At 43.1% G+C, this 27,236-nt stretch overlaps 4 protein-coding genes across 5 annotated transcripts; 2 read left to right on the forward strand and 2 right to left on the reverse strand.

Annotated features, from left to right (window-relative positions):
* Positions 1–2,182: 2,182 nt before the first annotated feature.
* Pigy (phosphatidylinositol glycan anchor biosynthesis class Y) lies at positions 2,183–3,669 on the reverse strand. The gene has a single exon (XM_045160442.1). It carries the CDS (start codon positions 3,519–3,521, stop codon positions 3,306–3,308), a length of 216 nt encoding a protein of 71 aa, XP_045016377.1. The 5' UTR covers positions 3,522–3,669; the 3' UTR covers positions 2,183–3,305.
* Positions 3,582–3,941, reverse strand: Pyurf (PIGY upstream open reading frame). The gene has a single exon (XM_045160080.1). The coding sequence runs from the start codon at positions 3,939–3,941 to the stop codon at positions 3,582–3,584; it is 360 nt and encodes a 119-aa protein (XP_045016015.1).
* Positions 3,942–4,376: 435 nt separating this feature from the next.
* Positions 4,377–20,264, forward strand: Ssbp1 (single stranded DNA binding protein 1). 2 transcript variants are annotated; one of them, XM_004661161.3, is made up of 8 exons: positions 4,377–4,505; positions 5,094–5,159; positions 7,463–7,523; positions 8,869–9,009; positions 9,241–9,328; positions 12,527–12,615; positions 16,305–16,378; positions 19,691–20,263. In XM_004661161.3, exons 2-7 carry the CDS (start codon positions 5,136–5,138, stop codon positions 16,346–16,348), a joined length of 447 nt encoding a protein of 148 aa, XP_004661218.1. In that variant the 5' UTR covers positions 4,377–4,505; positions 5,094–5,135; the 3' UTR covers positions 16,349–16,378; positions 19,691–20,263. The 2 variants fall into 2 exon arrangements, with proteins under 2 accessions (XP_004661218.1, XP_045016408.1); XM_045160473.1 differs by having other exon boundaries at positions 4,445–4,463; positions 19,691–20,264.
* A 5,348-nt stretch (positions 20,265–25,612) lies between these two features.
* Positions 25,613–26,563, forward strand: Tas2r3 (taste 2 receptor member 3). The gene has a single exon (XM_004661087.2). The coding sequence runs from the start codon at positions 25,613–25,615 to the stop codon at positions 26,561–26,563; it is 951 nt and encodes a 316-aa protein (XP_004661144.2).
* Positions 26,564–27,236: the final 673 nt, after the last annotated feature.

Genomic DNA, 27,236 nt, shown 5'->3' on the forward strand with positions numbered 1-27,236 from the left:
TTTGCCACATGGCCCGGAGAAACCTCTTAAGTAAGGGAAAAATTAACCAGCTTGAATGCCTAAAGCCGTCCTAATCCAGCATCTAGAGCCAAGATCACAAAGCTTCCAGGGCCTCTTATTAGCCTTGGTTCCCACACATTAACTGGTAGGTACTTCTCTTGCCTGTTACATTCCTCATGCCACCTACTTAGAACTTACTTAATTCTCTTTGAATGAACGATGAGCAAACATGGGCCTGTGGATTGGAAGAAAAGGAAGCAATTTTCTTGGTTTGCCTTAACGGATCAAGAAGTTGCCATCACCAAGGACCTCAGGATTTTCCCTGTATATCAAAGGAGTAAACTGAAGTAACAGCCTACAGGAAAATGTGCCTGGATTTCAACAGTGCTTCTTTCCCAGGTTATGCAATGCTACTCCCTGAAGAACTCACAGCTCCTTTGAGCAAGTACCTTTTATTTATAATATATTTTCTTGATGGAAGTCATCTCTTTCCTCAGGCCATATTAAATAAATGGCTATCGTTAAGTGATGTGGTGAGGAAAAAGAATATGTGAACATTCTGGAGCTGGTTATTAACTTGTGAAACAAAAATAACTGGATTTACAAGGTCAGCAGGAGTCTGAGGTGGCTGTTCTCCACGTGTCCTGACCCTTTGGTGGCTGGTTCTGATTGTTTTTGAAGTTTTGACAGCAACAATTTCTCTTGATTTTAGTGGAATTTGGCTTTGTATCCTGTGATTTTTAGCATCTTTCTCTGGATACATTTTAAAAGGAACAGAATATTTGTAAATAAAGGTTTTTATCTTTTCCTAAGCGTGTGTAAAACTCTTCGTAATATGTAAGAAGCGTGTGTAGTGGGAGTTGGGTGCTGCGTTTGTGTGTATGTGGAGGCCGCTGTCCAGTGTGTTCTTCAATGGCTCTCCACTTTATTTTGGAACTCACCGACTTAGCTAGCCAGACTAGCCAATCAGCAAGCCCTACAAATCACGGTCTCTGCCTCCCTAGAACTGGGATGCCACAACGTCCAGATTTTACGTGAGTGCTGGGGATCCAAACTGAGCCATCTCCTCAACCGCTGGAATTTATGTTTTGAGTGGGTTAGCAATTCCAGCAGGTCAACAGTAAAGGTATGTCCCACCACACCCGGCTACATGTACCAATTTTAAAAGATGAATTATCTAAAAGTGGAGAAAGATGAGTATGGAACTTTAAAAAAAAAATTCTAGGACTATAATTTCAACCATGAATTGCATACAGCTCATTAGTTTGATGTTTTAAAATTAAGAAACAGCCCTATGAATTCTAAAGTGTTGCTCTTTAGTCACCCCAAAATGCATACTGGCATAATTGGTTTAGGGGAAAGTGCTGTAATTTTCCAACAAAATAAAGAGGGTAGCTATTGAAATGTCCACAGTATGCTTGACAATAAAGAAAACAGACTTTAGCCAGATGTCTAGATGATTGCATTTCAGTCCAATCACTAGCTATTTTGGCTATTCCCCCTCACCTCCATGGTAGGGTCTGACTTGGAATTCACAATGTAGTCTCAGGGTGGCCTTGAACTCACTGTGGTCCTCCTACGTATTTTTCAAAAATTTTTTGAGAGAGAGCTTGCTTTGCATGCCAGGGCCTCTAGCCTCTGCAAGTGAACTCCAAAAGCAGGTGCCACCCAGTGCATCTGGCTCTAAGTGTGTACTGGAGAACCAAACCTGGGTCCTTAGGCTTTGCTGGCAAGTACTTTCACCACTGAGCCATCTCTCCAGCCCATTGGTTAATGTATGTTTGTTGTTGTTTTGATAGTTTCATGTAGAGGAGGTTGTCCTTGAACTTGTTTCTCCTGCCTGCACCTCCATAGTGCTGGGATCTCACGAGTGTTCCATCACTGTGGTTCAAGTCAATCTCTACTCCCTTAAGATTAGACTGTGTACTATGTGAATAACATATTTGATATTGTTTATACAAGTGAGTTCTAAACAGACTCTATTAGGGAGAGGATACAGCTAAATACTGAGCTCCCTCAAGTATTATCTTATCAGCTTCCTTTAATGCCTGACTTCCAAAAACTAAGATTGACTTCTCAGAATACAATGGTTATAATCAAACATGTTTCATTTACACTGGCTACAGCTCGCAGATGGTTAAACGTGAAATTTAGGGTTAAAAAATAACTCCACTTCAGGAAATGACTGGGGAACCTCTAGTTTATTGACATATTGCCATTGGATAACATGAAGATGTTTAAACTTAATGCACTGATAGAACCCATCCAACATGTTTTAATTTTCTGATGACAGAAGCACTGTCTAAATCTTTGATTAAACGACGTTAGGAAGCTAAGGATGAGCTGGGGGCTGGGGATAGAGCTCAGTGGTTGGAACCTGGCATGCACCAGGCCCTGGGGTAGAGCCCTAGCACAGGTGTCTCCTGTGTGTATATGAAGTCACATTTACAACCGATATGTTTCTTTCAGGTTAATTATTGAAGCACTCATGCTTCTAAAGTAGTTCTTGTACCATCTTCAATCAGTTCTGTTAAGGGGCCTAGAAAAATCAAGGCCCTTTGCAGGGCTAACCAGAATTCCCAAGACAGGAAAAACTGCAAGAATGACTTAAATAATAAATTCAACAAGACATAATCAGGCTCAGCTCTAAATTCTACAGGACATAATTAGCTTCCCATCCCTACCTTTACCCATCAAAAGTATCTTTTTTTTTCATGGGAATTTTGGGTATTTAGCATTGAGCCTTTGTAAAGATAGCATGCACTTATTGAAAATATTTCTACATTTTCCCTTGATATCACACCGAGACGGAACAAAACAATAAACAAACTGGGCTTTTTTGTGGGGAAACTGTAAACATCTTACTTTATTATTAACATAAGCATCTGATGCCAAAGAAATGAAAGTAATTTTACAAACTCAGAATTTTAGAAAAACGTATCAGAAATTTCCAGTTTCTAATTTATCACACTAGTTGGAATGCATTTCCCTACAATTACTCCAACATGCCATAGCTCCACTGAGACTGCGTCATTCCTAATATGTGTGGGTTTACCATGAACCCAAACAAACAAAATTCCAAATTACTAACGTTTAAGTGAACGGGTTAAGAAACAGTCCTCTGATGATGACTGGGCGTGTCGTAGAAAATCTCTCTTCCGAACGCAGCAGCTGGAATTCGGCATCAGAGGAGGGCAAAGCAGTTTTTCTTGCAAAAAAAGTGGGTTTGCATCTATTTTGAATTTTCACGGGCCAATGCTTAAGTCCTCTTTACTAGCCTATAGTCCACGTTGAGCGGGCGCCCACTAGTTGTGCCTGAAGAGCTTAATGCCCATCCAAGTCCAGAGGTGGAAGAACACATACACGGGTATGGTCACGGGCAGGAGCAGACTGTAAAAGCACAGGCTGGTCGCGCTAGTGCAGCCGTGCGGGAAGTCGTCTTCCACCGAGGCGGAGTAGAACAGCCCTGCTAGAGAAATCAGAGGCACAAGCACAGTCAAGGTGGGCAGAGACGCGAACATCTTCGGTTTCCGTCCTCTCCCAGTGAGTCGCCGCCGTGCTCTTTTCTAGGGAAGGACGACCTAGCGCTGCGGCGGCGGCGGCGGCGCCTCCTCTTGCTTCCCAGCCTGAAGCGTGGACCTCGCGGCCTGCGGGATCATGTTGGGAATCCCATCCACGATCGGATAGGCGATGCCCAGCTCCTCGTTGACCAGCTCGTTCGTGGACGCGTCGTATCGCAGCGGCTTCTTGGACAGCGGACACACCAGGAACTCCAGCAGCGCGGGCTGCAACGGGCCCGACGCCGCCGCCGCCGCCGCGCCCTCGCCCGGATCCGCCGACGCCCGCGGCCCCGACGCGCCCCCGCGGCGACCGACGACGGCGGACGACGCGCCCCCGCCGCGCAGGCCCGAGGAGAGCCGGCCGCACGCGCGGCTCCACATGCTGCGCCCCGGCTGCCGCCCCGCCGCCTCGCTCGCCCAACTCCAAGGTCGAGGCCGCACTTCGCTCCTCCCACGACCGGAAGTGGTTTCTATCTCCCCTCCCACGACCGGAAGTAGCTTCTATCTCACCTCCCTCTCCATACGGGTACCTCGGCGGGTCATTTCATTTCAGAGTGCTTTGTGGGGGGAGGAGCATGGGACGGGGCCCTGAGATTCAAATTGCCAGTAACAGAAAGGAAAAAAAAAAAAAAAAAACAAGGGTCCAGAAAAAAAAATTTCATTTGTATGAAAATTTGAAAACTTGGCGGCGTGAATGCAGCCACTGCCGCCTAGAAGGACGTTCGGAACGCTTAAGTGAAGGCGACGTGTTTCCCGTCAGGCGTGGCGGAAGCATTTCTATGGCGCACGCCCCCACGGACTTCCTGTTTCCCGCTTCCCCCTTCCCTGCGCACTGGAAGTGATTGCCCGGTCCCCAGCCGTCGCGTGTAGTACGTCAGGCGAGCGAGCGAAGGTGGCAGAGCGGTGTGTTAGGCGTGCACTCCGGCGTGCTCAGGACGGGAAGCGGTGTGTCATTGTCACTGGTCGGGAGGAGTCTGGTGTCCTCCCCGCCGTGGTGGTGGGTGGGAGCATTGCCTTTAGGAAGGGCTCCCTCCCCGCTGTCCCAGAGGTGCCGGATGGGGACTCCGGCTGTCCTTAGCGCTCCTTAGTCATTGCTGACGAGAAACGGAGCACTGGTTTTCTTTTTGAGCAGTTAACTAGTTTTGTATTTTAGTCCTTCAGTGACAGTGATATTTAATTGAGCCCTTAGTATAGGAACTGTTTTACCGATTTAAAATAGCAGCAAACACATAAACCAGAAGTTTCTTACCCCCCTGAGGGAATTTGCATTTCATTAGAATTTAAGCAGTGTCTTGGAAGTGCTCAAGGGAGTTTTATTTATTTTCCCACTGTGGGCTGTGGGACCTGGAAGTTAATTGGGATTGAAAAAGAAAGACAACCAACTGTGGGCTTTTTTTTTTTTATTAAATGGAAAAGGTTTGGTTGCAAGTTGGATGTACATAAAAATGAATGTCATTAGGAATTTAGGACTACTGAACTTGTGCTTGTAAATTGCACTTAACTTGACTCATGTTTTTTTTTTTTCCCCCTTAGAAAAGCCTAAAGATTAGATTGTAAGAAATCAAAGTTGAAGCCATGTTTCGGAGACCTGTATTACAGGTAGGCACTCTTCTGTATTAGTTCTAAGCTCTGGTCTCGAGAGTCCTAGTCATCAGATTTCTTCAGGCCTTTGGGAACATGTGCACAAAAACCGTTTCTAGTTAACAGTTTGCGTCTGTACAGTGATGGAACTTGAATCTTAATTTTGTTCTCCCTTTTGGTGATAGTAGTACTTAAGCTTTGTTGTGTGGTATAATGGCCTGCTTTTTGTACTGACAGTACTGCCTTGTGAGAATTATTATTATTAGGTAGAATTTTAACACTCTGAACCCACTGAGTTATTTGATATTCATTTGAGTGTTGTGTGAAACCAAAGCCATTGTAGAGAGACCAGAAAAGGGAACAGGTCCCTATGAGGGAATTTCCTCGAGTTTGGCTCAGAAATACCACACAGGAAGACCTTGCCTCTGGCCAAACTCTTAGTTGTGGTAAACTGTACCCTGCCACCGTACAGCTGCAGCCCTGCTCCTGGACACACATTGATCAATCAGGACTGCCCTTACTTACAAGTTGGAGATTGCATAACTGGAAATTCCATGCCCAGCAACACACAGTAACCTCCCAGGACTCAACATGGACCAATCCAGACTGCCCTTATTCACATGGAGGGAATTACTTGCCAGAAAAGGGCAGGCTAAGTGGCTCACCCTGACTGAATGAGTACTACTCCACAATAGAGGAGGCTCCTTCCCCAGTCCATTGCCTTAAAGTGGCTGACAACGCTCTCACTGTCCAGCCATATCCCTCCTGCTGTGTATGAAGTAAACTTGTTTTCTTTCTGTTGCATGGTCTAAAGGATGTACGCTTCCACCACTTGCCAGTCTGTTCACCACATGGATTTACCCTTTTTAAAATAAATATTTTTAAAAAATTATTTATTTGCAAGCAGAGACAGAGAAAGTGAGCGAGTGAGCACGCCAGGACCTCTAACCACTGCAAGTGAACTACAGACACATGTGCCCCTCTGTATGCATCCAGCTTTAAGTGGGTCCTGGGGAATTGAACCTGGGTCGTTAGGCTTAGCAGACAAGTACTCTAACCACTGAGCCATCTCTTCAGCGCCCCCTCCCCCTTTGTTCTTTGTTAGTGTTGTTTTTTGAGGTAGGGTCTCGTGCTAGCCCAGGCTGACCTGGAATACACTATGTAGTCTCAGGTTGGCCTTGAACTCACAGCGATCCTCCTCCCTCCCAAGTGCTGGGATTAAAGGAATGCACCACCATGGATTTCTGCTTTTTTTGTTTTTTGTTTTTTGAAGTAGGGTCTCTGGCCCAGGCTGACCTGGAATTCACTATGGAATCTCAGGGTGGCCTTGAACTTATGGTGATCCTCCTACCTCTGCCTCCCGAGTGCTGGGATTAAAGGTGTGCACCACCACACCCAGCTGGATTTCTGCTTTTTATACTCAGAGACTTACCATTTGAGAGCTATTTCTTTGGTAGAATGTTTGACACCCCAAATCCAGTGATATGCATCCTAACCTTTATGGCCTCAATAGGACAATGTCTTTCAGAAGGCAGCAGAGGGCAGTAGGAAAAGTAGTGGCCTTGGTGTCAGACAGCCTGAGTTTGAGTCATGAATTAGAGCTTACTTGCAATAGGATCCTGGGCAAGTTGTGTACTTTCTCTGCTGTTTCCTTGTCTCTAAAGTGGGAATTACTGTGCATTGTTTATGTAGTTTTAGGATTGACTGATAATTGGTAAAGCACTTTGCACGTGAAGTGATGCTGTTTTTTGGCAGTAAATACCCTTTTTCAGTGACTGTGACTTATGTAGTCATATCTTTATGCTTATATAACCAAATTCATGTTCTTTTAATTTTTCTTTTGTATGTATGTGTGTACTGCTTCAGGGTTTCTTGCCGGAACAAATGAATGTCTTTCCTGCTTTACACGGGTGGGGACTTGAACTCAGGCTGGCAGGCTTTGCAAGCAAGCACTTTTAACCACTGAACCATCTCCCCAGTCCCCACATTTATATTGGATTGCTTTTCTTTGATCCAGTGAAAGCATGAATGTTCCCATTGGGCTAAGCTTGCTACCGACACTGTTGCTGTTTGCAGTAACCTTGCGAGATTAATGAGATTTATCATCTTTGCTCATTTTTAAATGAAACTTTTTAGATCAATCATATTTCAGGGACTGCCTATCCCATATGGATTCTGAAAAAGCCATCAGGGAAGCACTTTTATAGACTATGTAAGTTTGACTCTGAGGGAGTCTGACTTCAGAACCTGTCCTGTTGTTGTGTTTAGAAGATGTTAATGAAAACATATAAAACAGTGTTAACGTGTTTGTTTCCTTTCAGGTAATTCGTCAGTTTGTAAGACATGAGTCTGAAGTAGCTACTAGTTTGGTTCTCGAAAGATGTAAGTAGCTAATATTCCCAAAGGTGTATGTAGCTATGGCTTTGCCCACGTTAGTCATCGTGCCTTTGGTTCATATTTGTTCCGTGTATCTTGCCCTTTCCCCCACAGGCTGTGGGGAGCTGGTGTAAGTTGGGCTCTTCTTGTTATCACACACTGTCCTGTTGAATATTCCAAAGTTGTGTTAATCAGTTTGTGTAAGATACTCTGCAGGAATATTCCTTTTTTTCATAAAGATTTTTATGGTTAAATAAAAAATTCTTGGTGTTTGTGTGTGTGTGTGTGTGTGTCACACACAAGTATGTAGGGCTTCTTGCCACTGCAAATGCATGCTAGACACATTTGCCATTTTTTTGCACCTAGCTCTACATCAAGCCCGTTAACTGCTATGCTTTCTGCTGAGCCCTACAAAGATTTTTTCATCAGCGTCACAGACAGTTTTTACAAGATTGTCAGAACTTAAGTTACAAGTCTTAAAACTTGCTTTGTGAGACTGCTCCTTTTGTCTTTGTCAGCCCTTCCCCCCTCACTTCCCTTTTGCTGATCTTCTGTAGCTTGGGTTTTGCTTAGTACAGGGAGTGATGTTGAAGGTCATATTGGTAGCTGTTCCTTTTCTGGACATTTCCGTCAACTGTAGGTGTGGGTTTCATAGTCAGCTGTGGTTACTGCAATGAGTTACCACAGACATGGCGGCCAAAGCACAAAGTACGCATTGCTCACAGCTCCGGAGGCTAGAAAATCCTACGTTAGGTGCAAACATGTCTGGGCTAGTGGTGAGGACCCTCTTGGTTGCTCACAGATAATTGCCCTCTCACTGTGGTGGCAGGGGAGATGAAAGAGAGAGAGAGAGGGAAAGATGATTGATAGATAGATATCATACACTCTGGGCTTTTGCTCTCTTATTATAAGGGCACTGATTCTATCCTTGATGCCTTACCTTTGTGATCTCATCTAAATCATCTTTTTTTAAAAAAATTATATATTCATTTGAGAGAGGGAGAAAGAGAAAGAGTATCAGTGAGAATGAACGGGTGTGTCTGGGCCTCTTGCTGCTGTGAATGAACTCCAGACACATGAACCACTTAGTGCATCTGGCTTTCTGTGGGTAATGGGGAATTGAACCCTGGCCAACTCAGAGTGGCAAGCTTTGCAAGCAAGTGACTTTAACTGCTGAGTCAATCTTCTGAATCCAACCCCATCTAAATCTCCCTAACCCCTCAAGGCTCACTTACAAATACTGTGACATTGGTAATTAGCACTTTGAGAAACATTTTAAGGGGAGGGCCACAGACATTGAATCCACAGCAAGTTCTTACTGTCATCTCATCATCTCCACGTTTCATTGCAGCTCTGAATCGTGTGCAGTTACTTGGGCGAGTGGGTCAGGACCCTGTCATGAGACAGGTGGATGGAAAAAATCCAGTCACAATATTTTCCTTAGCAACAAATGAGATGTGGCGATCAGGGGACAGTGAAGCTTACCAAATAGGTGAGTGTAAAAGACTAGAGTTCTTATTTTATCAGCAATAAAAATGGACACTATTTATTGCTACTTATCTTCATAAAAATACTACTTTCAGGTAAGGTCTGTCTTCTCTAATTCTGTTGTTTTCTTTTTTTTATAAGCTGTGAGTTTGTTTTTCCTGGGCAACTTGTCTGCTGGCCTTTGCTTTGCCTGCTCCGTTTATGACCATGTTCCCTGTGCGTGTGCTTTATTCAGGCGACGTCAGTCAGAAGACAACATGGCACAGAATATCCGTGTTTCGGCCAGGCCTCAGGGATGTGGCTTACCAGTATGTGAAAAAGGGGTAAGGACCTTTCATATTGAAATGGCTTAATGAACTGCAAGCAAGTGCTCTTGTGGCAAGGAATGTGTCACTCCTATATTCCTGAGTAATTATACTACTTGGTATTTATTAATATCGTGTGTAGAATGTCACTGTGTGCAGAGTGCGCAAAACATGGGTTCCAACTGCTCATGGTAGCCCCTGCCTGTAAGCTCAGCACTCAGGGGTGAGGTAGAAAGATTTCTGTTAGTTCAAGGCCAGTCTGGGCTGTAGATTGAGTTCTAGGTCAGTGTGAGCTAGAGTGAGATTTGCCCTCAACAAAACAACGTGATTTTAGTCTTCTAACAGCTTAAGAGCAAACAACATCTCTGTGTGTGTGTGTGTGTGTGTGTGTGTGTGTGTGTGTGTAAGTGTAAGTAGGTGAGGCAGGAGAGATGGTAAAGTTGTTAAATATCACTGCAGCGTGTATTGTCTGAGCATCCACAGTATGCTGTAGAAAATCCTGTGTTACGGTGACCAGGGGTCTTGGAGGTTGCCTCTTGTCTCTTGGCAGCCACATGATGGAGAAACTGGAATAGTTTTTTTTTTTATTAGATATGGACATATTTAATATGTAAACAACTCATGTTGGTACCATCCTTTCCCTCCTCCCTGCCCCTGTTCTGAAGAGGCCTTCCTCATTGGGGATGCAGGTCAACCCCATGGGGATTGTGGGTCATGCATTATGGGGGCAGCAGTCAGCTATGGAGAAGAGGCAATGCCTCTGCAAAATGTCCCAACTTGTGGCTGTAACAATCTTTCTGCCTCCCCTTCTGCAAAATTCCCTGAGCCATGTTGGGTGCATATTAAATCTACTTCAGTGATGGGTACTTAGGAGCCTCTGGATCTCTGGTTTGGTGGGAGTTGAGTGTCCTCAGTGTCTATCTCCTTCATTCTTGTTCAGCAGTTATTTTGTATTTGGTAATTTTCTGTAGGCCTAATAGTGTCTTAGAAGTCTTTCCCAAATGCTCAGACAGAGGTTGTGGGTCATATAAGTTGTATTAATAGTTGGTATGTTTAGAAATGTACTTGGTATTCTTTTTCTGTGTTGTATATATGGGTATTCGTGTGTGTATGTGTGTATTTGTATGTCTGCGGGTATGCATGTGTGTGGAGGCCAGAGATCAATGTTGACTATCTTCCGTAATCTGTTGCTACCTTAGTTTTTGAGAGAAGGTGTCTCAGTGAGCCCATGACTTACTGGTTCAACTATACTAGCTAGGCATCAAGCCTTAAGGGTCCTACAGAGCTGGGGTTACAGGCGTGTGCCACTGCACCTGGCTGTAAAGAGTGTTACGAGGATCTGAACTCAGGTTCTCATGCTTGCATGGCAAGCAATTTACTGATTGAGCCGACTCCCCAACATATGCTTGTTTTATAGAAATACAAGATTTCATGAAGAATAATGCCAGCAGTGACTAAGATTTCCATTTCATTGGTTGCATTTCTCTTCTTCATATGTGAGGGATATATGCTCATGTACAGCACATACAAACACAGGCTAAGGCTATTTCAGGAACGATGACTATGTACACAGTTTGGCCTGTGGTTGCTGAATGTGTATCTGTCTGTCTGTCTGTAGTACCTGGTAATTTCACTAGTTTGTCTTGTTGTCTTGTAGTGTTTTATGTTGGTGGACTTAGACACTGGCTGCCTTTATGGTCGTTTTCTTCACCTTAAAATGATAGTTAGGACTGTTGTAAGTTTGGCCTATATAGTGTGGAAGTAGTTTAGTAATTAATGCCAAGTGATCAACTAAGCTGAAAAACCTGTTTTGAAATTTAATAATCTCAGTCCCTTGATAATAAGGTCAGGAGCCCTACTGTAGAAGGGACATGATAAATTAGTTAAAAAAAATCAACATAGCTGGAAGATAGTCCAAAATGCAATTATTTTGACCCACTAGAAATCATTTCTAGAGATTCTGGGGCTGGAAAAATGGCTTAGCGATTAATGTGCTTGCTTGCAAAGCCACAGCATGCAGGCTCGATTCTCCAGGACCCGCATAAGCCAGATGCACAAGGTGGCACAAGTGTCTGGAGTTTGTTTGCAGTGGCTGGAGGTCCTGGAGTGCCCATTCCCTCCTCCTCCCCTCATCTCTTTCTCAAATAAATAAATAAAAATTGAAAAAAGAAATAATTTCTAGAGATTTAAAGGATCCTATCAAGTTATTCTATTTGAATTAGGGCTTTTTTTTTACTTTATATTTCAAAATTTTAAACTAAAAAATTTACACACTCCCCATCACTACTCTCCTTTGGTCCCCCCCCCCCCAATTGCCTACCATCTTGAATTATTCCCTCTTCTGTTTTGATTTTTCCCTCCATTATCCCTGACAACATGCAGAGGGGCCAGTATATTTCAGGTCTTTTTCAGGTAACAGTAGCTGTGGTGAGGTCGGTGACTGCATCAGCCACTTTGTCTAGAAGTCTGTTCCAAAGCACCTTTCCTGTCCTTTGGTCCTTACGTTCTTCCGCCACCTCTTCCCCAGTGGTCCCTTAGCCTGGGAAGGTGTGATGGAGGTGTTTTATTAGTGCTGAGCACTGCACTATCACGTCTCAGCACTTTGGTGAGTTTTGAGTCTCCTCAGTGATCACCACTACCTGAGAAAGAGAAGTTTTTCTAACCAGAAGTGAAACAGCCCTAATATATGGGCATGAACATAAATATTTAGAAGGAATTTGTTTAGGCTTAAGATTTATTTTAAGTGTTTTTAGACTTTCCTAAGGATAATAGCTGCAGGTTGAGAGCATTGTGTGTGTGTGTCATTGGGGATTGAACTCAAGGCTTTGTGCATGGTAAGTAAAATGCTGTACTACTGAGCTACGTCACCACCACGTCGCCAAGCCTGTATATAAAGTTTTTGATTTTGAGACAAGGTCTCATTTTTTTTAAAATTTGAGACAAAGCTTCAGTAAATTACTCAGGTCTTGAGGTAGACTAGAGGCTGACACCACCATGCCTAACTAACACTGGCCTTTTACCCAATGTGTAATAAGACCCCATTGGGTTTCAGTATTGTTAACTTTGAACTTTTGAGAAGTAGTAGCAAAAGTGATATTATGTATAATTATTTCATCCTTATGTGTGACCTCATTACCACCATGACTTGACTTTCTGTCCTAAAGCAGTATTAGAATCTTCAGAATAAAAATTACAAATTTTATTCATTTATGTCAGGTCCCGAATTTATGTGGAAGGGAAAGTAGACTATGGTGAATACATGGATAAAAATAATGTGCGAAGACAAGCAACAACGATCATAGCTGGTAAGAAGTTCGTGATGTTTCTTTCTGTGAAAGCTCGGCTGTGTTGTAGGGCCTTTGCCGGGGTGTAAGTGTTGATGCTTGTGGGATTGTAGGAAATGCACCAGAAGAGTTGTATAACTTTCATTTTTATTTGACTAAGAGTTTCTTCATTATATATGTTCCTTTAGAAAATTATCTACTCAATGCCTTTTACTTCACGAATTTTGAGTAGAATATAAAATTGCATTGTCTGTTCCAGTACTTACTTTATATTTTAGAAGAACTTAACATTAGTGTCTTTTAAAACTTATTTTTTTATCTTTATTTATTTATTTGAAAAGAGAGAGAAAGAGAGGGAGAGGGAAAGGCAGATAAGGAGAGAATGGGCACGCCACGGCCTCCAGCCACTGCAAACTTGAGATGCATGTGCCCCCTTGTGCATCTGTGTTCGTGTGGGTACTGGGGAATTTAACCTGGGCCCTTTGGCTTTGGACACAAGCACCTTAACTGCTAAGCTATATCTTCAGCTCCTGTTAGTGTCTTTTTTTTTTTTTTTTAAGAACATCTTTTTTTAAAAAAATATTTTTTGTTTCTTTTTATTTATTTATTTGAAAGCAACAGACAGAGATAGAAAGAGGCAGATAGAGAGAGAGAATGGGCGCCAGGGCCTCCAGCCACTGCAAAGGAACTCCAGACGCGTGTGCCCCCTTGTGCATCTGGCTAACGTGGGACCTGGTGAATTGAGCCTCGAACCGGGGTTCTTAGGCTTCACAGGCAGGCACTTAACCACTAAGCCATCTCTCCAGCCCTGTTAGTGTCTTTTTAAAGGACTTGTCTTATACAAAGATAGGCATAAGCACAGACAGTTGTACAAATTATGTATAAATAAATCTAAATATTATAGCAGTTTGATGCCTACAACCTTATTAAGTTCAGTGAGCTCTTCAATAGTACATAGTTGGCAAATTTAATATGTTAACATGAAAAGTAAAATTTTATTTAAAGAATCTTTTAATTAGATAGATGGTGTTTTTATTACTTCTCCAACAATTTTCTCAAATTTGGCATTGGTAAGCCTCAATTTGAGTCTTTTGTTTGTATTGCTATAAATACTATACTAAGAACCTGTTTTATAAATAAATATAAATAAAAGAAATGGTGATGTTTCAGTGTTTACGAAATACTGAGATATGCTGTAGTTAGGTAATAACATTCAAAATTGTTGAGGAAATGCCAAACATATGAGTAGACAGAATAGTAGCATGACCCCATCATTTAGTTTTTGTCAATTATCAATTGATGGCCAATATTGCTTTTTTCTTTCCTTAACTACTTTTCCTATACCTGTATCAGTTTGATGTGAACCCAACCTTATATTATTCATAAATATAGTAGATCTCTCCAAAAAAATAACAGTAAGATCAGTATTTAACCTAATATGAAGAGATTATTGCTATTTTTTTTCATTAAATGTCACAGTATTCAACTTATCTGGATCACTTTGTAGAAATGTGTCCATACACTATATCACATTGTGTGTGTGTGTGTGTGTGTGTGTGTGTGTATAAAATCTCTTAGGTCTGTCTTAATCTGTAAGTCTTTGTCTTTTCCCCTTCACCCCAGAGCTCATGTCTTGTCCACTGTGCATATTAGTAAATTACAGTTCACTGTAGTAATCATTTCTTTCTATAGTGAGATTTTTGGGAAATACATTGATTTGAAACCAACCTAGGTATTTTCCTACCCTCACTTGTGCTCCATCATGAACCAAGTGTGCGGACAAACTTCGTATTATGTGAATTGTTGAGTTGTTAGGAGCTAAGCCAGAGAGAATCATTTCATGTTGTTTGCCATTTGCTTTCTTTTCACAGGTTTTCACCAGCATGGCCGGTTGATTATAGTAAAACTGAATAGATCACAGGGATATCTGAATGGAAGAAAATAATTTAATTTGTATTTTTTTCTGATTTCATTTAGTTTGATTAAGTTTTTGTCTTTTGCATGGGTACATCCTGTCTACTTTGTGTACAGGACGTATTGGAGTTACCAAATAGTGTATTTTAAATATTTTACTTTTACTTATTTATTCATTTGACAGAGAAAGAGGGTGGGAGAGAGATAGAGAATGGGCACGCCAGGACCTCCAGCCATTGCAGACAAACTCCAGATGCGTGTGCCCCTTGTGCATCTGGCTAATGTGGGTCCTGAGGAATCGAACCTGGGTCCTTTGGCTTTGCAGGCAAATGCCTTAACCACTAGGCCATTCCTCAAGCTCCCCAGTAGTATATTTTAAGAATGCATTTGCCATCCAATAATCCTATCTTTTTTTTTTTTTTTTGTGATGGTTTTTCAAGGTAGGGTCTCACTCTAGCCCAGGCTGACCTGGAATTCACTATGGAGTCTCAGAGTGGCCTCGAACTCATGGTGATTCTCCTATCTCTGCCTCCCGAGTGCTGGGATTATAGGCATGCACCACCACGCGTGGCTTTTTTCTTTTTTCTTTTGTCTTTTTCATCTTATTAATTATTTCAGTTGATCTGCTTTAAAAACCATACCTGAACTTAAACATAACTACCACTAGATGGCACTCTTGGCTTTTGACACAATATTTTCAATTTAATAATCAGTTACCATTCTATGTTAAAATGTTTTTTTTGTTCATGAAGTCATGGACATACTCACTTGTTACATAATAACTATCTTGCATACAATTTTATTTTTAATAAGTAGCTAATATTTTTGAAGTTACCCATGAAAAACAGCATAACTGCTTATCCTAATTTTCTCTAATAATCAGAGCAATGTCTGATTTTTTTTCTTTAAATAAAGATGCTTACTCTGTAGGGTGTAAAACTTCACAAAAACAGGTATATAAAAACCATTATTAGAATTTCAAAGGAGTTTTGTGGCTTGAAAATTTATTTCTGTAGACAGCTGCCATACATGTCACACACACACACACACACACACACACTATATATATATATATATATATATATATATATATATGTATACATACACACACACACACATATGCATTATATATATTTTAAATTTTCCTTTTTTTTATTTTTTGGTCCTGAGAGTTGAGCATAGGGCCTTGCAAAGGCTAGGCAAGCCCTTTGCCAACGAGCTGCATCCTCAGCCCTGTTTCTACTTTGTATTTTGAGACAGGGGCACACTAAGCTGCCCATGCAGGCTTGTTCCTCCAGGTCTGGGTCATTTAAGTAGAAACCCTTGGGAGATGCAATACAGGTTGCTTGGGAGGACAACCTGTGTGAGAAAATGAAAATGTCTTTTGTTTACTTAGAAATGGAAGGAACGCGCAGTTGCTAAGAAGGGAGCATGTGAGCCCAAGCCCTGTCCTGTGTGCCTGCAGCACGTGCCGCGTGCTCCTTGGGTCTCTGTGGACCGTGGGTGTGTGTCTGGTTTCAGAGGCTGCTCTGCATGTGCACTTCCGGTTCAGGAAGTTGTTGCCGGGAAAACTAGAGAATACATACTTCCCTTCTTCCAACCAAGTCTGAGTTGGAGGAAATAGCTGAAGCCTACCTTTCTGCTCTTAGTTATACCTGTTTTCTGTGCCTCTTGTGAGCCCAACAGATTGAATATTTTAAAAAATTGCAACACACTAATATATGGATGCATTAGAGAGGAATTATCAATGAAATGGGAGTTCTGAAAGTAATGTTTATATTTTGGTTTCTTTACAGACAACATTATATTTCTGAGTGACCAGACAAAAGAAAAGGAGTAGAATGGATGATTCTTCTTTGGCCTTTGTTTGGTATAGTCTCCTTTTGCAAATCATGTATAGTTTATAGTTTCTAAAGATAAATATTAAAATGCTTTTTATATAAAATGAGTGGTAATATTTTTCTGACACTTACCTTTTTCCCGTTTGGGGCATGGTCTCTGTAATGCCTGTCAGTTCTACATTTACTAGTTGTTTATTCTTTTAAGAGTGGTTCTGTGTCCAGGTGCACAAAATAGTGAACTTTTAGGGCCATCTGTCGTGCCGCGGCCACGGCATTTGGAAGACCTCAGGTTTTCCTCTTCATGTCTGTTATAGAATTGATTTGGACGCTCAGTATTTTTGAGCATCACTGTCAATCAGTTCTCCCGTAGTCAGACGTGGATTGTTCTGATCTGCTGTGTAGATGTGAAGGTAAGGATGGACTTCTTTCTGTGCACTGACACCTTAACTAGAGCTTAGCACGGAAGAGCCACTCAGTAAATGCTGATGGGGAGCAATCCCATTGGGAAAGCGAACTTTGGCCCAAATTGCAGAAGGTTGCTGAACAGTGGCTGGTGTGTGGTCTAGACTGCTTTAAGGTTTAACCTACCTTCACCCCTGGATTTTGGGTTGTTTAGTTACAGCATTATGAGACATAGTTTACCAGCACCAAAGGCATGAAATGTAACTACAGAGGAAATAGTTCGGTTCCATGTTCTGTAATTCCATTCAGTTTTAACTCTCCAATCCCTTCTTTGTGGGTCCTGTAGAATTTTTCCCCTGGGATTCAGGATAAGGATGAGGAGAGGGTCGTCTTTGGTGATGCTGACAGATCGAGCCCAGGGCTTCAAGTATGTTGAGCCAGTACTGTGCTACGCTGACCTGCACCCAGTTCAAAGGTCCTCTTCACACTTTTGACTTTGCCTTCCTAGAGAGCCTCAGAGAGTGCATTTTTCCTTATGGTTTGTTGTTGCACAAACACACATGCAAATCATGTATGCACAATTTGATTGTAAGATTACTCGTAATTTGCCAATAAAGATTATAGTACATCTTTTTAAAATTTGTGCCACTCCTCCCTGGATCAGCCTACAGTTTCTCAGCAGTTGCCTGCTGCTGAGCAGGTTGATTTGTTCAAGTGTTAGAAGCCCGAGTATGGTGCAGCTGTAGCTTAGTTGGACTGCAGTGAGTTTAGCATTTAGTGGAATACTGTATGGGCCCTTGACTTTGAATAGCCTTCTTGTACTGATAGTCAAATTTGGTTAAGATGGAGTTCCTTAGGTTTTGGTTTTTTTTTTTTTTCTGTCTTGTGCAGGAACAGATGAAAAAAACTGTTTCTTCTTCTTTTCTTTTTGCAGCTGGGGTCATTACTCAGCATACTAGATCTTTTTATGCTCAGCCCAGTCTTCATGTCTTTAAGCTGCATTTCTTGATGTAATGGCTAGTGTGGATAGGGTCTAGTCTCAACTGCTCTGACGCTAACCTACCTTCACACTTTGTTCTTGGGCAGTTTTGCTATATCATTTTAACACCTGGTGTTACCAGCATTAAAGACCTGAGATTTAGCTAGAGATGAAACAGTTCATCTCCAGGCACTATAATTCCATTCAATTCTATCTTTCTAAGCCCCTGTTTACTATCCCTTTGAGATTTTCTTCCAGATCTCTGAGGGTAGGGGTGAGGGTCTTTTTGTGAAGCTGGGGATTGGGTGATAAAGTGGATTAAATTTGTCTTGAGGACAATTTTGTGTCTTACCTCAGCAAAGAAGTTTTTGTACTCTTTAAATGTTGTGAGAAATCGTACAAAAGTTAGAATTCCTATTTAAACAGTGATGAAACTGCAGTAAAATGATACTCATCTCACAGCAGTCCAGGATGCAGAAACAGAACAGTGTCTCCTGCAGGGTCACCTCAGCTATGGGGCTTTTCTCCAGCTCCCTGGAGACCGTCTCTTCTCTGTCCTTGAATGACAGTGAGGCAGAGGCGGTGGCGACTGACTGCGGTCAGGCCGAGTCCTCTGCCGGTGCCAGTTGGGCAGGCCCCGTTGTCCTACGCCAGCTGGATGTGCCGGAGCATCACCTCTGGGCAGCCGCCTTTCCTGAAACTTGGTGCTGCTCTCACGCTGGCCCAGGCACAGAGCAGGGTTGGAGAATCCCACAGCACTACGAGACTGGGGGATTTCTGCTTCAAGTTTGAGGTCTAGTGTTTCTCTTTGCACATGCCTGTAGAAAACCGCCCTATCACTTTGATTTGGAGATTCCTTGTTAAGTGGAAAGGTGACTACTTAGTACAGTGGGAGGAGAAGGGCCAAGGACTTTGGGGTGTTTGAAAAGTAAGTTATAGTTGAGTATGTGCTTTTGAAAAGTCTGGAATGGTGGGCACTGAGAAAGTGGCTCGTCAGACGCAAAAAGCAGAGCAAACACTTGGTGTTCATTTGCAGTAGTGGCACGCACACACACACACCTATGTAGTTTTTTTAAAAAAAAACACACACAAGCATGTATTCTATAATGAGAAAAAAAATTCTATTATTTCCAAACCTCACAGTTCTACTTGTCCTGCAGCCAGCACTAATTCTCTCCCTCTCCCTCTCCCTCTCTCTCTCTCTCACACACACACACACACATATACATATAAATAAAGTCTTGCATATATTTTTCCCAGCTGCCAGCTTTTTAGCATCTTTATACTAGTAGGCTTCATCCTCATTTACCTCTTAAAAAAAAAGTACCCAAGACACCCAACACATTTGTCTGAGGCTGTTTGGGGAATACAATTACTTAGGAGGATTACTTGTTGTTCAAGATAAAACTGTCGTGTGACCTTTACGGCTGAGTAGTAAACATTATTGGGGAGTATGGTGGTTTGATTCAGGTGTTCCTCATAAACCCATGTGTTCTGAATGCTAGGTCCCCAACCGGTGGAGCCTCCCGGAGAAGGTGTGTTATTGAGGACAGGATTCTGGGTGTTACAGCCAGCGTCCCCTTGCCAGCGTTTGACACAGTCTACTGTTGCTGTTTTCCTCCTGATGTTGCTCAGGAGGTGATGTCCAGCCTCTGCTCATTTGAGTTTTCCTCTGCCATCATGGAGCTTCCCTCTAGTCTGTCAGTCCAAGTAAACCCTTTCCTCCCATCAGCTGCTTTTGGTCAGGATCTGCCAGCAACGAGAGGCTGACTGCAACAGACTTTCACCTTTCCCTGTAAGAAATATAATTCTTGGGGGCAGGATTGTCTGCTACTCAGATTATCCTTTTGTCCCCATCTAGCATAGTGGCGTTCAGGGCTTCTATAAATGTTTATGTTAGATTGCAGTGGAGCATTGATATGAAAATGAGGGTGGGATCATTTTACTCATTTTCTTTCAGGATTTGAATTGCGTTCTGTGAAGACTGGTGAGAACAACAGCAGGAAAATCCTAGAAAATGAGCAGTAATTGCTAAGGTTAGTGAGTTTTAGGGTAATCTCTGAAAAGGCAACAACATCCATAGCAATGGCTCACATTATGTCCTTCCCCCGGGTCAAGCCCTAAGCTAAGAAATTTTTACCATTGTCTCATACTAAGAAGAAAGCGCTCGTGTCCACATTTTACAGGTGAAATTCGAAAGCTGAGAGATGCTAGGTAACTTCTCAAGGTCATGGTTTGTACGCTGCATGCCTTGGAAGTGAGGTACGTGAACTGTGCATTTAGTTTTTTGCCCACTGCCTGCACACATTTTGTACTGGACTTGAAGAGTGCCCACACAATGTGATTCATAATATACTAGGAGTAAATATTGGGTGGAGATTTATGAATAGGGAAAATACCGCAACCTCTTATTCTTTCTGGTTGGTGATCTTGCAAGAAAATGATCTACTACTCTTGCTTTCACTTTATTTTTTTTTAAATTTTTATTAGCATTTTCCATGATTCACTTTAATTTTTTAAAAAACTTTATTTATTTATGAGAGAGAATGGGCACAGCAGGGCCTCTAGCCACTGCAAATAAACTCCAGAAGTATGTGCCACCTTGTGCATCTGGCTTTATGTGGGTACTGGGGAATTGAACCTGGGTCCTTTGATTATGCAGGCAAGTGCCTTAAATGCTCAGCCATCTCAAACCATCTCTCAAGCCCTTGCTTTCACTTTATAAGCATGTCTCCTTAGAGTGCTCCTTTCCTTGTTGACTGCCTAAGAGTTAAATTGTTGAGAATGTTATTCAGGAAGTTTTTAGCTCAGTTTTTATTTTTATTTTTGTTTTTGAGGCAAGGCCTCACTCTACCCCAGGCTGACCTGGAACTCACTCTAGTTTCTTGCTGGCCTTGAACTCAGTGACTCCTACCTCTACCTCCCAAGTGCTGGGATTAAAGGTGTGTGCCACCATACCCAGCTAGCTCAGTTTTTAGAGAAGAGACTATTCAGCAGGCATCAACATCATTGACCTGTGTTCTCATCACTGCCTCTTCCCCAGCCTCACAGCTCCATATTGGAGGATTCATGAGCACCTTTCCTATCTGTTAATACCACACAGCCACACACTTGAAGCATCACTTGTTTTGAACCATTTGTTCTCTGCCACGTTTTGGACATCAGGATCTTGATTTTTCCCAGGGGTCCTGCTTGGCATTTTCAAAAATTTTAACTGCCCCACGTGTTGTTTGGGTAAAAAGGAGTCTGTAATATTAATTGTTCAGCAGGAATGCTATGCCATCAGATAGCTCAGATTTGAATCCTTGCTTCTCACCTTGTCAAGTTACTTCATTTCACTGTTTTAGATTGTTGTTTTATTAGTACAACAAGGATAATGGTACCTTCTTTATAAGCCTGCTGTGAAAAATGCATAAGTACTGTAATTCTTGAGATTTATGTAATAAATAAAACAAGTGTTCACACGCAGAAGCTTGCGCAGCTGCTTGGGTTGCGGTCTGGGGAGGAGCGCCGAGCGAGTAGTTGGCAAAGGTGACTCACCTGAAGCAGCAGCGTGAGCGATGAGCCAGACATGCGACAGGTTTTGAGAACCAAAAACAAAGCAAGAAAAGGGGGGTTCAGGTTGACTCCGAAGGGCTTTGGAAATGTGTAGAGAGCTTTGAGCATCTGGAGTCTTAGAAGCTCTGAAAACAGGAGCATATGAGGGGTGTGCCCTAGGAAGAGCAGCACCCAGATGAGGCGCTGAGCCAGCCCAGGAAAGCCCGGCCTCGCTGCGAGCCCCTGGGAAGTTTGGTGGGGCAGGCATTTGAGGTGACTTGAGGCGCATTTGGAATTCACATGGATTTGACACACACTGTTCCAGTTCCCTGCCACTCCTGTGCTGGCTGTAACTCAGAGAAACTCAGAAGAAAGTGCAGTTCTGTCCCAGGATGTAGGATGAGCCAAGAGCTGGAAGAGGAAAGGCACTCGGCATATTATTCTGCCACACGCAGCGTAAATAGACGTCATCAGGACTCCTGTTTTTTGTGGTGGACAGAGTGACAGTTTTGAGTGGGTTTCCAGCTGGTGACTTGCTTAAGATGCAGAAGATGCTGCCACATGCAGACGTGGTGCTTCCAGGAGAGTTCTCGGGTCAACTGTTGGTAGTGTCTTCCTTCATATTCCTCCAGACTCTCATCCCTTGGCCTTTTATGTTGTCTTGTCTGGTTTTGGGACAAGATGATTGAATCCAGAACATGAAGTAGTCTTTAGGATGCTAGATGGAAGGTGCTGGGATCTGTGATCGCCTGGAGCCACCGCACTCAGCCTGGATAGTCTACCTCTGAACTCCTTTGCCGTATGCAAATAAATGTCTTGCTCGTGTCTGTGTGGAGTCAAACCTAATCCTTATAAATTCACACCTTCTTCACTGTTGTCTCCATGTGTGATCAAATCTTTTCTCCTACCCTTTCTGGTACATGACCTAACACTGCAAGCAGAACTAAAAATCTTACCACTGATCACATAGTCTGCAGTTTTTAACCTAAATCATAAATTTGAGGAGGGGGATATTAAAACATATGATTTTAGCAGTTAATCTTAAGGGTAAGCAGAAGCATATTTCTGCAAGCAAATACTATCAGGTTACAGTTCCCAATGAGGATCCTTAAGTCCTCCACTAAGTAGAGGAGCTGTTAGGTTAAGAGTAGAAGTACACTCCCCTGGCGGGTAGACTAGAAAATCAGATAGGATTACTGCGCAAAGAAACTAGAGCCCAAGGGCAGAATAGGCTTTACGTATCAAGTGTACTTCTGTGCTATATGCCAGTATACACTGCTGGCTTACCGAACAGACACAGTGCTGGAAGCTGGATGGCCGAGCATGGTATCAGCACGATCAGTTTCTGACGAAACGTCTGGGTGTGCACATGGTTGCCATCTTGTTTGCTCACTTGATGTGCTCTCGCAGGAGCCATCCACCACCCTTTCACCTCACTTGACCTTCATTTTCTTCTTAATAACCTCACCTCCAAGTAGCTGTCATCCTGGGGCTGAAAACTCCCAACAATGGATTTTGAAGCCAGAGGTACAGTGGGCTTGCATTGGATAACATTGGGCTTGGTGGAAGAAAACTGAAAGTGACAGTTTCAAAATAAATTTGGAACTGAAATGAAAAACAGGTATCACAGAAAAGGGGGTATACCAATCTTGGCAGAGTGGTTTAAAGATAAAAGCGAAGGCTATGTGCCAAAAGTGGTCATCAAACTCCTAAAAATTTCCTTTACAGTGGAGTTGAGAGGACTTCTCACCTCTTCTCCTTAACCATGTACTTGTAGTGAGAATCCAGCAAGTGCCATTCTAAAAGGAAAACAAGATAGACAAGAATGTGATTCACAAATGATATGAGTACACTGAAAACAAATGTATAGATACAATAAGAGTTACTGGAAATGAAGGCTGGAGAGAGATGTTCAGCAATTAAGGCACTTGTCTGCAAAGCCTAATGGCCCTAGTTCAGTTCCCCAACACCCACATAAAACCAGAAGCACAATGTGGTACATACATCTGGAGTTCGTTTGCAATGGCTAAAGGCCGTGCTGTGCCCATTCTCTGTCTCTCTGCTTGCAAATAGACATTTAAAATAATGTTAAATTTGGGCTGGAGAGATGGCTTAGAGGTTAAGCACTTGCCTGTGAAGCCTAAGGACGCCAGTTCGAGGTTAGCCAGATGCACAAGGGGGTGCATGTGTCTGGAGTTTAGTTTGCAGTGGCCGGAGGCCCTGGCGCACCCATTCTCTCTGCATCTTTCTGTCACTCTCAAATAAATAAAATGAACAAAAAAATAAATAAAAATGTTAAATTTGCTGGAAATGACATCAGTGCCCAAGAGTCAGTTGCAAACAACATACAAAATGTAATTTTTGGGGCTGGAGAGAGGGCTTAGCCATTAAGGTGCTCACCTGCAAAGCCAAAGGACCCAGGTTCAATTCTCCAGTACCCACATAATGCCAGATGCACAAGGTGGCACATGTGTCATGTTCATTTGCAGTGGCTAGAGTCCCTTGTGCACCAGTTCTTTATCTGTCCCCCCCCAAATAAAATATTAGAAATGTAAATTTTAAGAGATTCCATGTGCACATCAGAATATATCTCTTCCATGCATGAACTCTGCAGAACATCATAGAACTAAACATGCTGGGCTGGAGAGATGGCTTAGTGGTTAAGGTGCTTGCCTGCGAAGCCAAAGGAGCCCGGTTCACCTCCCCAGGACCCATGTAAGTCAGCTGCACAGGGTGGCACATGCTTCTGGAGTTGATTTACAGTGGCAGAAGGCCCTGGTGTGCACATTCTCTCTCTGCCTCTTTCTCTCAGACGCAATAATAATAATAAAAACTAAATATGCTAAAAGCAAACTAAACACATTGGTGCACACCATATCTTTTAAATTGGAGACATTGGTTTTTTAAACATACGCTGCCTCACCCAAATTAATGTCACATATGGAAAGTGATTTTAAATCAGCTTCCAGAAGTCCTTTGGGGACACTGGAGAAGCAGATTCTAAAGTTGTGTTGATGAATGAGAACCACATACTACAGATGAGAAGAGGGAGCTCATCTCACCTTTTCTGTTAGCTGCTTTTGTGATGTGGTTATAAGGTATACTGTTGATGCTGGAATGGATGAGTAGAGCTGGCGTAGAATATAGAAACTGATCATGCTTATGTGCAAATAATAGCTGACAAAAGGGGCATGTGTTAATGAGTCTAAAATAGAGATGATTCAACAAATGTCAGAAAATTTGTTATCAAGACCCCTCCTAAAAAGAACACTCACTGGGCTGGAGAGATGGCTTAGCGGTTAAGCGCTTGCCTGTGAAACCTCAGGAGTCAGGTTCGAGGCTTGATTCCCCAGGACCCACGTTAGCCAGATGCACAAGGGGGCGCACGCGTCTGGAGTTCATTTGCAGTGGTTGGAGGCCCTGGCACGCCCATTCTCTATCTGCCTCCTTCTCTCTGTCTGTCGCTCTCAAATACATAAATACAAATAAACAAAATGTTTAAAAAATAAATAAAAATAAAAAGAACACTCACTGATTCTTTTAAGATTACACTTTATGCAAACAAAATTCTTGGCTATTTAAACACTTACTTGCCTGAAGAAAAACCTGGAGCCTGGGAAGATGGCTTAACAGTTAAAGGCCCTTGCTTGCAAAGCCTTTGGGGCCAGGTTCAATTCCCAAGCTACCCATGTGAGCTAAATACAAAAAAGTGGCACAAGCATCTGGCATCTGGTTTTTGTTTGCAGCCACAAGAGCAAATTTATAAAACAAAAAAACAACAAAAAAAAGCAAAACTAAAAGTCAATGTCTTTATTGTGAAGGGTCAGTTAAGAATAAGGAATTACACCTAACTCTGGTGTGATGGGTAGTACCTCATGATGGCATTCTTGTATATTTCCCCATTTTGGTGTCTCTTAGAACTCTCTCAGAGGAATGAAGCCCAAGACCCTTGGCTAGCGTGTGCCTCCTTTTGGTGCCAGTCATCCTTCTTTGCTGGGAGGCTCCCAGCTTCACTTTTGAAGTTGAGTCCTGGTCCTCCATGTTATTTGTGAACCAGGTGTCTTCCTTTTCCAAATGACACTGGCCACTATTTGCATTTTAGCAAAGCTGCCAAATTGAAGATCCTAGGTGGAAGTGACAACCCAGGCCATCTGTGAAGAGGACAGAGTAACCTGTTAGACCCAGAGAGGATTCTCAGAGCTGGGCTGTATGGCCTGCTAACCTGTGCTGAAAAATCAAGCATCTCACTTCACAGTGAAGTGACAGGTACGTGTGTATGAGTGGGGCAGATCTCAGAAGAAAAATATTTTAAATTGGCAAGATGACATCAAGAGAAAGTACTGACATGGTGGGACCCGTTGAAGGGGTGTTCCTGATTCTGATTGTTGCTCAGTTCATCCTTGGAAATCTGGGGAACGTTTTCATTGTGTTGGTCAATGGTGGCGGCTGGCTCAAGAGCAAGAAAATGTCCTTGCCTGACTTCATCATTACCTCTGTGGCCCTCTCCAGGATTATTCTGCTGTGGATCATCCTGATCGATGGTCTTCTAATAGTGTTCTCTTATGACCAGCACAGTTGGGGAACAGGAATGCAGCTCATAGACATTTTCTGGACATTTACAAACCATCTGAGCATTTGGTTTATCACCTCGCTTGGTGTTCTCTACTGCCTGAAAATTTCTAGCTTCTCTCATCCTGCCTTCCTCTGGCTCAAGTGGAGAGCCTCCCTGGCGGTTGTGTGGATGTTGCGGGGTTCACTGCTCATAGCCTGTGCGAGCACCTTGTCTCTGATGAATGAATTTAAGATCTATTCTGCCCTCCTGGAAATCAGTACCACAGGGAATGTGACAGAACCCTTGGGATGGGACAGAAGTGAATACGATCTGTTCCACGTCCTTGGGAATCTGTGGAAGCTTCCTGCCTTAATCCTGTCCCTCGCCGCCTACTTTCTGCTGCTCCTTTCTCTGGGGAGGCACACGCAGCACATGGGGCACCACGGGGCCGGCACTGGAGACCGGAACACCGAGGCCCACCGGCGAGCCCTCAGAATCATCTTCTCCTTCCTCGTGACGCTCCTACTTTACCTCCTTTCCTTTATAATCGTGTCAGTCAGCCGTTTCTTACCATCAGTGAAGATGGCCAAGATGATCGGCGAAGTCATCTTAATGCTATATCCTTCTGGCCACTCATTTATCCTTATTCTGGGGACCAAGAAGCTGAAGCAGACATTTGTGGCGATGCTCCCATATGAGTGCGGTCATCTCAATTCTGGATCTGAACAGACTCTTTCTGCGTAGAGTAGCAGAGGACACAGGACGGAGCCTGGAAGACCTCGGACTATAGAGCTCTTCCCGACCCTCCCGTGGCGCCAAGTCTATACCAGCAGACACTGTCTGCTTTGCACTTGGTCCTGCCTGGTTCCACGGTGAGAACCACACTTCTTAAATTTTTTTTTTAAATTTATTTATTTGAGAGCGACAGACACAGAAAGAAAGACAGATAGAGGGAGAGAGAGAGAATGGGCGCGCCAGGGCTTCCAGCCTCTGCAAACGAACTCCAGACGCGTGCGCCCCCTTGTGCATCTGGCTAACGTGGGACCTGGGGAACCGAGCCTCGAACCGGGGTCCTTAGGCTTCACAGGCAAGCGCTTAACCGCTAAGCCATCTCTCCAGCCCCAGAACCACACTTCTTATGGCCTGCTTCCATAAGGTTGTTTTGAAGGGGTAAAACACGTTGAGAAATGTCAGTGGAAGAGCGCTCACTAGAGAGAGGGAGGGAGGAAGAGAAGGGGCACAGCAGGACCTCAGGCTGCTGTAGACAAACTCCAGATGCATGTGCCACCTTGTGAATCTGGCTTACGGAGTCTTGAGGAGTCAAAGCAAGGTCCTTTGACTTACATGGTTCCTCGGGAATCAAACCTTGGTCCTTTGGCTTTGCAGTCAAATACATTAACCACTAAGTCATCTCTCC

This window comes from Jaculus jaculus, chromosome 10 (genome assembly GCF_020740685.1).
Source record: "Jaculus jaculus isolate mJacJac1 chromosome 10, mJacJac1.mat.Y.cur, whole genome shotgun sequence".
Classification (NCBI taxonomy): domain Eukaryota; kingdom Metazoa; phylum Chordata; class Mammalia; order Rodentia; family Dipodidae; genus Jaculus; species Jaculus jaculus.

Bases quoted from the DNA above. Each gene is read 5' to 3' on its own strand.
- Pigy (XM_045160442.1), bottom strand. From the start codon at position 3,521: ATGTTCGCGTCTCTGCCCACCTTGACTGTGCTTGTGCCTCTGATTTCT.
- Pyurf (XM_045160080.1), bottom strand. From the start codon at position 3,941: ATGTGGAGCCGCGCGTGCGGCCGGCTCTCCTCGGGCCTGCGCGGCGGG.
- Ssbp1 (XM_004661161.3), top strand. From the start codon at position 5,136: ATGTTTCGGAGACCTGTATTACAG. The intron at 5,160-7,462 runs GTAGGCACTCTT...GTTTCCTTTCAG, and splicing joins TTCGGAGACCTGTATTACAG to GTAATTCGTCAGTTTGTAAG. The intron at 12,616-16,304 runs GTAAGAAGTTCG...GTTTCTTTACAG, and splicing joins AGCAACAACGATCATAGCTG to ACAACATTATATTTCTGAGT.
- Tas2r3 (XM_004661087.2), top strand. From the start codon at position 25,613: ATGGTGGGACCCGTTGAAGGGGTGTTCCTGATTCTGATTGTTGCTCAG.